This window comes from Xylocopa sonorina, chromosome 6 (genome assembly GCF_050948175.1).
Source record: "Xylocopa sonorina isolate GNS202 chromosome 6, iyXylSono1_principal, whole genome shotgun sequence".
Lineage (NCBI taxonomy): Eukaryota > Metazoa > Arthropoda > Insecta > Hymenoptera > Apidae > Xylocopa > Xylocopa sonorina.
The window spans coordinates 2,871,054-2,883,882 of record NC_135198.1 but is presented as its reverse complement, the minus strand read 5'-3'; the positions used below and the strand labels follow the sequence as shown (position 1 = coordinate 2,883,882).

Below are 12,829 nucleotides of genomic sequence, written 5' to 3'. Positions count from 1 at the left end.
ATTTCGATAGACAATTTTCTAGTAACGTTCAAATTTTGTTCTCTGACGACTTCTTCAGAGTCAAAAATATTATAAGAGCACAAAAATACAGAACATACCACGCGAAGTGTTCCGCGTTAAATGCAGAATGCAAAAAATTAAATTATTTGATTCAATTACGAATCCAGCAGCGTCTTCCTAATTTTCCGACATTGGCATCGATCATGGCGTAAATTAGCGGGACAGCTGGTAACCGGTACGATCCCGGCGATATCGAAATCTCTGATAACGTATCGGGTGCATTGTGCGTGGCCAACGTGTCGTCGTTCGATTTACAATTAATCGTAAGCCACACGGTGGTCCCCGTCGGTTCGCGACGGATACGATAGTTCGACAAAGATACACAGAATGTCCCGCAGAGATATCGGAAGCACCCGACACTTTCGCGGGACCGGCCTGTCGGCTTTTAAATTGATATTCACCGGGAATTTCGAACATCTGTGCGGTAGGAATTTCAATTTTTATTTCAAACTGGAGAAGTTCGGGGAGCCTCGCGTACAGAACGATCGTTATTCACGATTAGGCCTGGAATCAGCCGCGTTTCATTAATTTAATACAGAGCGCACTGGTCCGGTGGCGGAAAGTTAGATTTACGAGCGGATTAAATTCGTTTAGAAATTCCCGTGTTATATTACAAATTGCGTGTCGGACAACCGCTGTATAATGCACCAGTTACACGGGATTAATTCGCCGTGCGACGCCGCGAATTGTTGCTACGAACGGATCAAATTTAACGCCACGGGACTGGATAACCGGGTCTATTTCTGCATCACACTCGTTAGACCTCGACCACGGATTTAATTAAGCCGCCGGGTGACAAAAGTGGTGACACACGACGAAAGGAATCCATCAACGGAACTTCGGTTTTTATAATCGAACGTGCAAAAATTTCATTATCACGCACTGGTATCCGTGCGATTTTTTGGTAAGTCAGATTAAATTAGGCTAGACGCGTTAACCTTTCGACGCGTCTTCTTTTTCTAAATTATTCCACGCGAATCGCGGTCAAAATGAAAACGAAGCGAAAAAATGTTCCAACGCAACGCGTGGCGTGGACGTTCAGAATGAAAATTCAAAGTTCCTCGATAAAAAAATTAATGAATCGGCCCGTTATGATATTACGAAGAACGTTCATCGACGCGTCGATTCACCCCCGAGGAGTCATAATTCGAGCGAACAGGGCTGTACATGCAGGCGCCGCGGCGGTCCCACCTCGAATGATAGATTTTCAGCGGGCGTATTCCCACGGCTAATGGATAGCTATAGCGGCGTCGATGGGAAAGCTTCACTTTTACGGTGCCCCCGATATTGAATATTCATAGTTCATCTACGGTATTGTTCTCGAGATTATCCACGGATCAGGGGCCGTTACCTTGGTAAGCTTGCTTCACGTATCGTCGAATTCGTTGACCTGAAATCGATCGACATTACTTGGAAGTACCGTGATCGGGTTATTAATAGCTTTTGATCTTTGCCGTTGGGAAATGATCGGAGGTGAAAATACCGTACAGGAATTCCTCTGCTTTCGCCATTCTTATATGTACCTTTTGTCCTAATTTTTCTTTTCTCTCCTCGCGAATCTATTTTTTCATTTGCGAATCTTCGACTGCTGTCATTTCATTGAAAAGTCTCACTCTGTTAAATGAATTTTATAGCATCGATTTCGATATTTCATGCATAAACATTTCGTTACTGTCAAATAGATTCAACAATCTTCAAATGTAATTGTAGTTCCGTTCGTCGAACGTTAATTGAATACCGTACAAATGAATGCTAATAGATTATAGTAAGAAATGATACGAAGAACGTGTAACACTTGTTTAATTTCGTGTAATGGTAGTTTAATGTAAAGACGGACAGAAACCAATAAATATCTCAGTTCCGGCACGTCCACACGGATACGTCATTAATGTCTCATTTATCTCGCCGGCTCTCCACACTTGAGCTCGTTATTTCGCGATCGAATCGCACGGTTCGACAACGCTTCTAAACGCGACGCTCATAATTAAATTGCGCCCGCCCACGCCGTATGGGCGTTCCCATTCAGCTGTCTTTATACCAGCAATAATACCCGACGACGCTCCTATCCGCCATCAGTATCACCCTGAACGCAGCTCCGCTTCAATTTCTAACATCCCCCGAAGCAACAGTTCGCTTGGGACACACGAACCTACCAGCGCAACCCCAAAATCGTCAGAAACTAGATTTCTCTACTCTTTCACGAATAATTTTTGCATCTTTTTATACGCACGGATACATTTGGGGTGGCATTTACGTAGCACGGTCTTGACGAAATTCTGAAATGGAAATTTTGATCGATAGAAAAATTGCACTCGTGCGATACGGACTTGGAGAGAATTTTCTTTCGCATGAATTTCTTCTGACTATTTTATTCTTATTTTTTCGATACATTTGGGAGTTGCGAATGTTTACAAAATTCAGAGAAGAAGAGGCCTCAGAAACAGCCACGAAAATACGGTTGATTATAAATATTCCAAATGCGTGTGCTTGTTTTTTTTATTCAATTCTTCTTTCGCGAAGGGGCGAAGCACGCCCACGAGCGAAACGTGTGTCCACGCGCCGCGGCGCGCCGCGAGTGGTCCGCGAAATATTCATCATCGTTGCATCATTGAATGCGACCACGTTTTTGCATTCCAGTCGATTGTGAAAGTTGGCCGGGGCAAGGTTTTGCTTGGTCTAATCCGGCTGACGAGATTGAACGACCATCGTAGAAGGGCCGAAGCAAATGCGTTTTTTTTTTTTTTTTTAGAGGTGCTACCAAATGATTGGATGTCCACGGTGGAAACACCTGGTGTCTGCGTTTCCTGTCTCTTGAACCGTAGGAATTTTTTCACGTCTTTCGAAACCAAATCTATGCGCAAACGTTAATCATTTTTCCAAGACTATCAAAATTTTAATCTAATCAGAGAATTGCGTACGGAATACAATAGCCTCTCCGTCTCCTTCTATAAATACCCATTTTCCAAGGAATTTTCAATAATACTTGGAAATGCTGACTTTTCCCAGCTATTGACTACACGGTAAATAATACAGGCAAGAGTCATACTTATAGTCGAACCGTGCAATAGACTACCATTTCTACATCCGTACAAGTAAACTCTATGAAATCCTCCGAGGGGGAGAAATTTCTGCGAATATTTTCCTAACACCGATCCAAGTAGCACGGAACTATGGCAGAGAACTTCGTCTGCACTATATTTAAAACTTATTCTTTTTCTATAGTTAAATGAAAATTGCACGAGAAACGGCCGACGATGGAGTCGAAAACGAGGAACGCGAGTCCAATGATTCGGCTCGTAAGTGTTGCACGCGAATCATTTCGACTCCGTCGAAAGCTGCTCGGCCAAACTGTTATCCGAAAGCGTTCAGCAGTCCCACGGGGATGGTAGATTGATCGCTTACGTGGACAGGGTGGCTTCTATCGGAGCGTGTCTGCGGGGAGGATTTCATTGGTCTGGAGCGAAATTCGGTAAAGGCCTCGCTCCGATACACCGACACCTAAACGCATTACGATCCGCAAATCCGTCCTTGTTAACGATTACCACGCATGGTTATGCCCGTCGTCGAGGCGTAAAATTAGTTTTATTATCTACTGCTCGGCGAATTTCTGCGTTCCCGCCAGGTTGCATTTTATTGTACGGTGCTCATCATATTTACATACGCGCGGGATCACTGTTTTTTTTCTTTTTTTTTTTTAATCAAACGTATGAAATTTTCAGATGAGCGCTCGACGATTCTCTTTTTCATGGGATTGTAAAAAGTTGGTATTTTAGAGAAGTGTAATAAAAAATTTAATGAAAACACCGCACAGGTACGACTGTACATTGTGTCCATCGCATTTGAGGTAGGATACTCTTTGATCGATAGCTGTTACTGTTTCTCTCGACTAGCGTATCTCCGCGGAAGTATAGACTGCTGGTTTTTTTAAAGATACGTAAAATCATTTTTACAATTTTTCGTCTCAAAATAATCGTTCGTTTTAAAGTAATCAAAGTTACAAGGTAATAGTAAATTAAATGCGAATTAAATGCGCGGGGCCGAGTTTCGACGATTAAGGCGTAAAATTCAATTTTAAATAATAATCCTAAACGCGATGTAACTTTTAAACTCTTTCCTTTTAGCAGTTCCGGTCTCTAATGGAGCGCCGTTGCGAACCGCGTCCCGTCGCCACCGTCTTCAGCATTTCCGAGCACGAGTCGCGTAGAGCAATTCAATTTCACGTGCCAGCGAAAGGTAAGATTACCAAACTCAATCATTCACGCTACCCTTTGATCGAAAACTTGGACTCGTTACTCTTCGGTGAAGTAGGCGAATACGATTAACGTGGAGGGTGGCTCGCTGCACCGTACACGTCTCCCACCCCTAATAGCGTCTCTTTTTTCGTTTTCTCCAGCCTTACAAATTTCGTACCTTTCCATCATCGAATTCAATTTTTTTATTCGCTCCTAGAGTCGAATTTATGTTGTCTTAAAAAGAAATGTGCGAGAATTTTTAACGAGACGATCGTTCGTTCGATCGATCATTAGATTAACGTTAATTCGAGTGAAATAGTGCGAGGGTAACTGGAATGAAAATTTCGTGAGTTTAAGTATTGTGCAGCTGTCATTTATGTACCGATTTTATCATTTATGAACGAAGTTTCGTGACTGTATAACGATTGATTAAGATTAAACTGCGTAAGTAGTATAAGCAGGCATACAAGTAGTACAAGTAGACCACACCCAGAGTCAGCCGTAGAGGCGCCAACTTGAAGCGCGATCCGTAAACTGTATAAAATCATTTGAGAAATAATGGAAGATCGAGAGACAAAGTTATGTGTAAAACAATTTTAATTGAAAATTAAATTCGTACAAAATTATAATATCCAAGTATAATTAAAATTACATAAAAATATTCCTCCACGCTTTTACGATAATACATTGTAGATGTAAACATTTCTCATTTGTTGTTATACGTCGACTAAAAAATGAATAAAAATTCGATGAGAACAGGAGAAATGTTTTGCGCGCACGTCTTACGGTGACACATAAGATAAAGTCATACAAATAACAAGCTGGAGACAATTTTCCCCCCGTTTGAAACCGCCTCCTCTTTTTATTGCGTTTTTGTCGCTTTCTTCGTTCGCTCTTCGTCCCTCGTTGTCTTTGTTATTTTTACGCCACTTTCGCGTCACACACCCCACATCCATTTTCCATTCCCTCTTCTTTCCGCCGCACCTTTACGAGCCCCGTCCCTATCTACACACAGTTCCCCCGTACACTGTAAGCGTGCCGTTCCTGGAATACAAAGAAATTGTTCGCGACACGCGACAGTGACTTCTTTCACTCCCCAAGACACCATTCTTCCGGAATGTTTTAAATTATTGAGCGCGTTGCCTCGCGATGCTAAAGAGAATCCATTGAACTGTTTGCTCGAGTCAAGTTCCTTTGATTCGATTCGTAGACGGCTCTGAATTGATTTCGATACGATCATTCTTTTCAATACAGTCGTACATATACTTCGTTACACGTTATTGTTTATATTCCGCTCTCACAGATGCTCATCAATCTAATTACACGTGAGAATGGAACGTTATACAAAATTGTATTTACGCAAACAACATTTCCATTTTATGATCGAGCAAATATTCGAATTAGCGAATTAACGGCGAGCATTTCGTCCCATTTATACTCGAATGCGGTTACACGCGACGTAACTCATAACGTAACGCGTGTCTGGTTAATTCCGCGCTCGGAAGCACCGCGTGCTGGTGACGCTTGTCAAAAACCAGTTTCGAGGACGTTTCGACGGAAGCCGTTACAACTGTCGCCCGTCTCTCGATTATAATACGTGCGAACGTTCGGACGCCGGATTCTAAAACCGTGGATCCGCCGCACGCCGAAATAACACGGCTCACTTGTTGAGCCCACGTTTCTGGCCAGCATCGGACAGGGGGCTGAAAATCCACGGATGACCCAGCAATTCTTTCGCCAGTCCTCTGTAGATCAACCGCGAACCTTCCGACTATGTTTATCTTTTATATTACACACCCACCTTCCATTTTCGCCACTTTATTCAAGAACGCACAACAGACTACGATATTTCTCTTCGACTTAGCTACTCTATCTACCATTTTTTATTCGCATCTGCGCACCTCTACGCAAACTAGTAAACATTCGAAGACAAAAATAAATGATATTAATAAAAACACTACTTTAAAGAAACCACTACATCCTCCACAATTATCTACTCCACTAAAACAACCGAACACTTATCTCGCCTTCAAAAACCCACCCCTAAGGAAGATGACAATAGTAAATGATATTAATAAAGCCACAAAGAAACCACCACGTCCTTCATAATTATCTACTCCACTAAAACAACCAAACACTTATCTCGCCTTCAAAAAACGCACCCCTAAAGAAAAAGAAAAATAGAACAATAAACCACTCCGTCGCTCGACCGTCGCAGTTATCTTCCTCGTTTCAACCCTCGAAGAGAGAGGCGCCAGTCAGAGACGTTGTTAAAAAACATTCGCCAGGAACAAACTGGGAGCCGGATGAAAAATGGCCGGCTGGTGGAATCGGGGGTGCGGTACAAATTGGCCATTTACGTTCCCCGACGATTCCTCCCGCGAACGCCCATGGGCAATTTCGAGCCGCTCGGCGGACGCGCGATCCGTCTCGGCTCTCCGTGCGCTTCGACGCGCGCCGGAAGCACCCTCGCGAGCTCGAGGGCCGTCCGTTTTCTTATCCGCGCCCTAATCGACCGCGTCGCGTCGACGCTCGCCGGCAATTAATGCCCGCCAAACCGGAACCGTTCCAATTTCCACCAACGTAGAAGCGAAATCGAGACCGTTACGAGTTTCGAAGTTGTTCGGTCGCAACAGCTTGCAGCTACTGGGGACGCACGTGGGCGGACGCCATCGCGGTTGTTTCGAGCACGTTACTCGATTGTCCGTGCGGGTTCATTTTCTTTTTTTGAGGGGGTAAACGCTGGAAATTATCGCCTCGAGTTTGTGCGAGCGGTATCGTCGGGTCTACGATTTCTGGTCACGCGGATATCGATTCAGGAGTTGAAGATGATAAGAAATAATAGCGATGGTTCTTTTTTTGTAACTTCTTCTACTGTTTTCTTAGTTCGTTATATTATAGTGACCAAAGTTTATTTGTAAAAGTGGTAGATGCAGGACATGTAAGTTTTATACTTGTTGGTAAAGTCCAGGGTTTCTCGAGAAGTTCATGTCTTTGAATTCGTATGTCACTTCTCAGGTGGCAACGCTGATCGTTCGATGTCGCGACGTTGTTATTTGTAATTGTAAAATGCTGGATTTTATTGGAAAAGTTTGCAGCACACGTTACTCGGTTGTTGATAAATTTTTGTTTTCTTTTCAATACAACGAGACCTCGATAAAACACGCCATTCGTATAATCGAATATTTGGACTGGTCCGATAGCTCTGTTTTTATACGAAAACAGGTAGTTAATTTCGCGATACTCTGCAAATAATAATTCCAACGAAAAATACAGTCCGCTGGACGAAAATTTAGAAATTCTACTCAGTTAATCGAGGTTTTTCACTGCGTTAATACTTTCCAAATATTTCGAGAAGAACGATATTCTGTCGTGTAAAAATAATCAAAATTCTATCGTGTTACGCAATTATACTGCAAACGCTAAAAAAAGCAGAACATAATTATAATAATTCATCGTCGGTAAAATTAAATATGCCATAATAATTTCAATAATTCCCGCTCGCGATTAGTCATTCATTTCCGATTAATGCCAGCGAAAGTTCAGAAGTTCGATTTTAATCGGCGATCGTAAAATTATTTTATCCCGCGTCAGTGCCGCGGCTCGATTAATCGGAAGGCATCGCAGCGATCGGTTTTCACCCGTGATAGGTGGAAAGCTCGGCGGCCGTTTGTCGTTGGGCAAGCCTTCTTATGCATAATGGATCAGCGTCGAGGTACGATTGTGAGAAAAGCGCAATCGGCGCCGCGATTCCTCGCGACGTTCGACAAACGCGCGTAAAGCCGTTTAAAAACGTGCGATCGTTTATCTTCGGGTGCAAAGATCAGCAGATTCATCGTCGAGAATAAATTTCGCGGTAAGAGATCCGCGCGGCGCTTTCGGCGCTTCGTTCTGTTTTCCACGTAAAATTTTATGGAAAAAATTCGAACAATTAAACGTGTTATCCTTCGAACGATTTAATCAATCGTCTGTTTCAACAGCCACAATTTTCACACGATTTACTCCAGCGCGAAGGTGTTCGAAGATTAAAAGAAGAACGGATCCGGCAGAACGTTTCTTGAATTTATACAACACCTAAATCGTAGGCTGTGTGTATTCAAGCCAGCAGTATTCATTGTACGTATGTAAGTCCGGGAAAAAGTAAACTGAGAGATCGAGAGGTTTGCGTTTGATTCCATTGGAAAATCCATACTGTTCGCGCGAGTCCCCCCCTATAAGTAGACGATGAAAGGTGATGCGGCAGAGAAAAGTGTTGCGGAGGTAAGAAGTTTCAGAATATCTGAATTTTAGACCTCTGTCTCAACCGCGTCTAGATTTCATTTCCAACTGAATTCTATCCAGGAAAATCGTTCCTTTCAACGGCGTGATTCGGCTGGCAGATTATTCGAGGTTGTTCGCGAAAAGTTCTCTATATTTTCAGTACCATTAAACGTGTGCAAACATTTTTGAATATGCATTAAACATTCGTTTGCTCTTTATGTATGTACAAAGTTAAAGCGAAAAACGTGTTCTCCCCTATTATACGAGATTTATGGCTTGGATATTATGTGAGAATACGTTATTTATTGCAAAACATAAAATATGCCAATCCCGCAGTTGGTGACTTTTTTTGTGTCGTCTGTCATTTGAAAACTTGGCGCTGGTGACCTCGATGGTCGATTGAAATTGATTTAGTTGTACAAAAAATATGTGTTATTATAGCAGAATACAAATGACGAAGTGAGAGACAGGACATTACGTTTCAGACGTCGTAAACCTCCTTAGAAAAATTATTTAATTAAATTATTATTTTATCGCATAACGGGCAACACGAACTCGAAATAAACTCGTTTATCCACTGTATGGCCAAAATTTATTCCCCGTCCAATAATCGATCAGAAGAAATACACGACGGAAATGGATTCACACGATGTTCCTTTCGCGTTTACGCCGTTTGCGAATCGGGAGAGCTGCGATCGCCGACAGAAGGAGATAAAAATGATAAAATCGTGGAATTAACAATGAAATTACACGCTCGCGACTATGGAGTGAAACAAAAAATGAAACAGAGAGAGGGGAGATATACAATGGTGCACCTTGCAACTGTTTTTATCGCAGTCACCGAAGGTTTCCAATAATTCCATGCAATATTTCTGTTTTTTCAATAACATAAACCGTTTGAAACAAACTGCGCGACGGTAAACACGTCCCTCGCAGCATCCGGCTGCATATTCTTTCGTTGATTAAAATTATTGTCAACGATTTGATATTTTTCAATTACTGTTAATCGTACGCACGCATATCTCGACGTTCTTTTTTTCAATTTACTCAAAAGAGAAAAAAAGGTGGATAGCCTTGCCGTGGCGAATTCGAAATTACGACTTGTTTTCTAACGACTGCGATTTAGGAACGAAACACTTGCGATGGATAACGTTCAGACGGAATTTAGATAAACGAGGGACCATCGATCCTCGTTTGGGAAATGGTTAAACGGAAATGGATAACGCGCGGCCTAGAACTCGGAGAAAGTTACTCCTGCGTGTTACTGTATAGGTAAATGTTCCTCGAGCATCCCCTAATCTCCGCGTGATCTTAATAACGTAGGAAGCTCGGGTTCGAACCGAACCAGTGCAGCGGCTGAAAAGTTCGATGGCCATTATCGAAAATGGCGGAACTAGCGGATGGAAATTGCACGAAACGATTGTAAAAACTTGGATGAAAAAGTTCGATACCTCTGCACTGACGTATCAACGAGCTGCGGATAATAAGAAAGGAAATAATGATTCGTGCTCGAAGCATTCTTTGCATACGCGTGCATCACCTGTAAAAACCCACAAGCCATTGCAACATATGCCTTTATTTCCAAGAACAAAACCTCAAACGCAATTTTGTTACTCTTCGTTTTTATCTTATTTTTAGTTGCAGAATCGCACCGTAAAATTTCTTCCAAGGATGGAAATAACCGTCAGACACGAGTAAGACAAATTGACCAAATTCCATTGTCCAGTCTACGCGGAGGACTAGCCAGCTTAAGAAGGACCTTCGAGCCGAAAATCTACACGGCCACGCAGCCAAACACTTACCTCTGACCAACGTCAATATCCCAAGTGGCATCACCAGCACGGCGACCATCAGGTCCGTGATCGCCAGGCTCATCAGGAAGTAATTCGTCACGTTCTGCAACCGCCTCTCCCTGGCAATGGCCAAGCAGACGAGGATGTTACCCGCGGCGGTGCCCAGGACGAGGACCAGGGCCAGCATCGCCCACCAGTTGTTCAGACCGCTGGACTCGACGCTGAGACGCGTGCCGTTCACCGATTCCACTTCCAAGGTGGTCTCGTTCAGTATCCTGGACACGTCGAACCGCGAGCCATCGCAGAGAGAGCCGCTCTCGTTCGCCAGTGACAATAGGTCCCCGTAGTAACAGATGTCGGCCACGGCCTCGTGAGGATCCGCGCGATCGATCGTCGGCGTCGACGAGCCGATCATCGCTCAAAAGGGGGGACGGCTGACCAGGTACGGGATGCCTCTACTCGCTGCTCGCTGCCCGACTCGTCGACATCTGTGACCACTTTGGGCTGCGCTCTCGATCGCCTCCCTTACTCCACTGAGTCATCAAACCGGCGGTCCTTGTTGGCTTTGGCTTCTTTCGCTGGTCAACGGAGGATTCTTTCGAAGGCGTTCTCTACGTTCGCCACTTTCTCGTGTTTTAGTTAATCCATTAGAAGGTGGTACACACGCATCACGATCGTGTACTTTGTGCGATTGTGCATGAACAAGGTTCCTTGAAAGTTTTTTAGGCGAACCGCGATGGATCCTGCTAGAGAGACGATCTCCTCGTCGATCTCGAGCTTCTCTGTGAAATATTCTTTGAGCTACGTTTCTTTTCTTCTGACGTTGCTGCTAGATTTACCGCGAACGACGAGGAAGGAGAGATTCCGCGTGAAGAAGAACGTTTAGCTTGCGTAACGCGGTTCGCTAATCTGCAACCGGGACAGGGACTGAAATGAAATATTTTTCGTGACAGCTGGTGACAAGATCCCGAGAACGTTTCGAAGCGTTGGAAAGCGATCAACTTAACGGCGTGGCTCGCGCATCAATTGTAATTACAACTGCGAAATGTCAATAGAAGGTATTAAAGCGATGCACCTCCATCGATCTCCGTGGTAATCGGCTTACACGGGGGCAAGTTGACGTCAATACAGACGAAAAATGAAATCAATATCAGCCAGGCGAGAGAGGAAAACGTTCTCGACGGCGGAACCTACGGTTCCATCAATGTACGCGAGGAAAATATCAATTGGCACCGCGGTGTCGACCAACTTCTCCCTTCTCGCGGCTAGAAAACCCGTGGATCCATCCACCGGAAAGGGTTATTCTTCATTGCCATCGGCAGACCCGCTCTACTGCGCCCACGGCGACTTTCACGTTTGTAATGCCAGCGAAATCGGCGCGCCCATGAAACGCAGGGGCCACCAGACTCGCTGCTGAGACCAAAATGTACATTCTCTCCGATGCGCAGGAAATTTTTTACGACCACTGCAACTCGGACAACTTCGATACGACCCTCGTTCGTTGCATGCTGTTCACGTATAGCTGCTTCGAGGTGAATACACTTAACCAAGAGTAGAAACGGAGACGACGAATCGTGGTTATTCTCTTCACTTTTTGCTGGCTACCTCGTCAATCGCACAGATTTTGATACACGCTTACATAGTATTACTTATATGCGATTAACGAGTTACTATGCGAATTCAGTAGTTATGAGAAACAATAATTTGCGCTAAATCCTGTTTGGATCATCTTGCGCGAAGACGTACTTGGTAACGAGAATGTCTGGAATATCGTACAAGAGAAAATATCTGTTGTTGAAAATGAAATTTGAGAACAAGTAAAATATAAAACATCACGATGTAGCGAATATAATTTAAAACTAATATTAAAGAGTAATGGAGAAAAATTGTAGACCGTGACTCGACGGAAAGAAAGTTAATAATTTGATCAACTTAATCGGAATCGTAGTACGGACAGAAGAGAGAAATGATCGTGAGCAGAATTACTATATACAGACCGTTCTAAAATAACCCATGAAGATCTAATAAAGAAAACGGAAACCGCCAGGTCGCGTCTTCTGTTACAGCGATATTAGAATCAACCACCTACGATGACAGAAAATCCCAAACGCGACGGTGGAAATACGAGCTAAATCCAGACGTGACCCTGACGTCTCAGAAATATATGAGAAACACCCTAAACTATCCAACAGACGCTAATCTCCTGCAGACGCCGAAGAAAAATGGCGGTGAAGCCCGATTAGAATTTCTCCAATCTCTTGCATATAAAACATAGAATTCTGCTTCTGAAAAGAAATATTTATAGATTATTTTTATTTGTTTCGAATAGTCTAAAACAGAATTAACACGCGGTGTTTTATTATTTCAAAATGTCCGACTTGAAATGATAAAGCCGCGACTGCAGTAAAATGGGCTTTCCTCTAACGATAGTTAATTATAAAAATCTCTACATTTTTTCTCGTTAAGTAAACAAAGCCTATTAAT

General features: G+C 43.3%; 1 protein-coding gene across 1 annotated transcript in view; it reads right to left on the bottom strand.

Annotated features, from left to right (window-relative positions):
- 5-ht2b (5-hydroxytryptamine receptor 2B) overlaps positions 1 to 10,808 on the bottom strand; it is a 74,709-nt gene extending 63,901 nt beyond the window's left edge. The window contains exon 1 of the mRNA XM_076896743.1: positions 10,355 to 10,808. Coding sequence (XP_076752858.1) covers positions 10,355 to 10,760 — 406 coding nt within the window. The 5' untranslated portion in view covers positions 10,761 to 10,808. The remainder of the gene's footprint in view (positions 1 to 10,354) is intronic.
- Between the last annotated feature and the right edge of the window lie 2,021 nt (positions 10,809 to 12,829).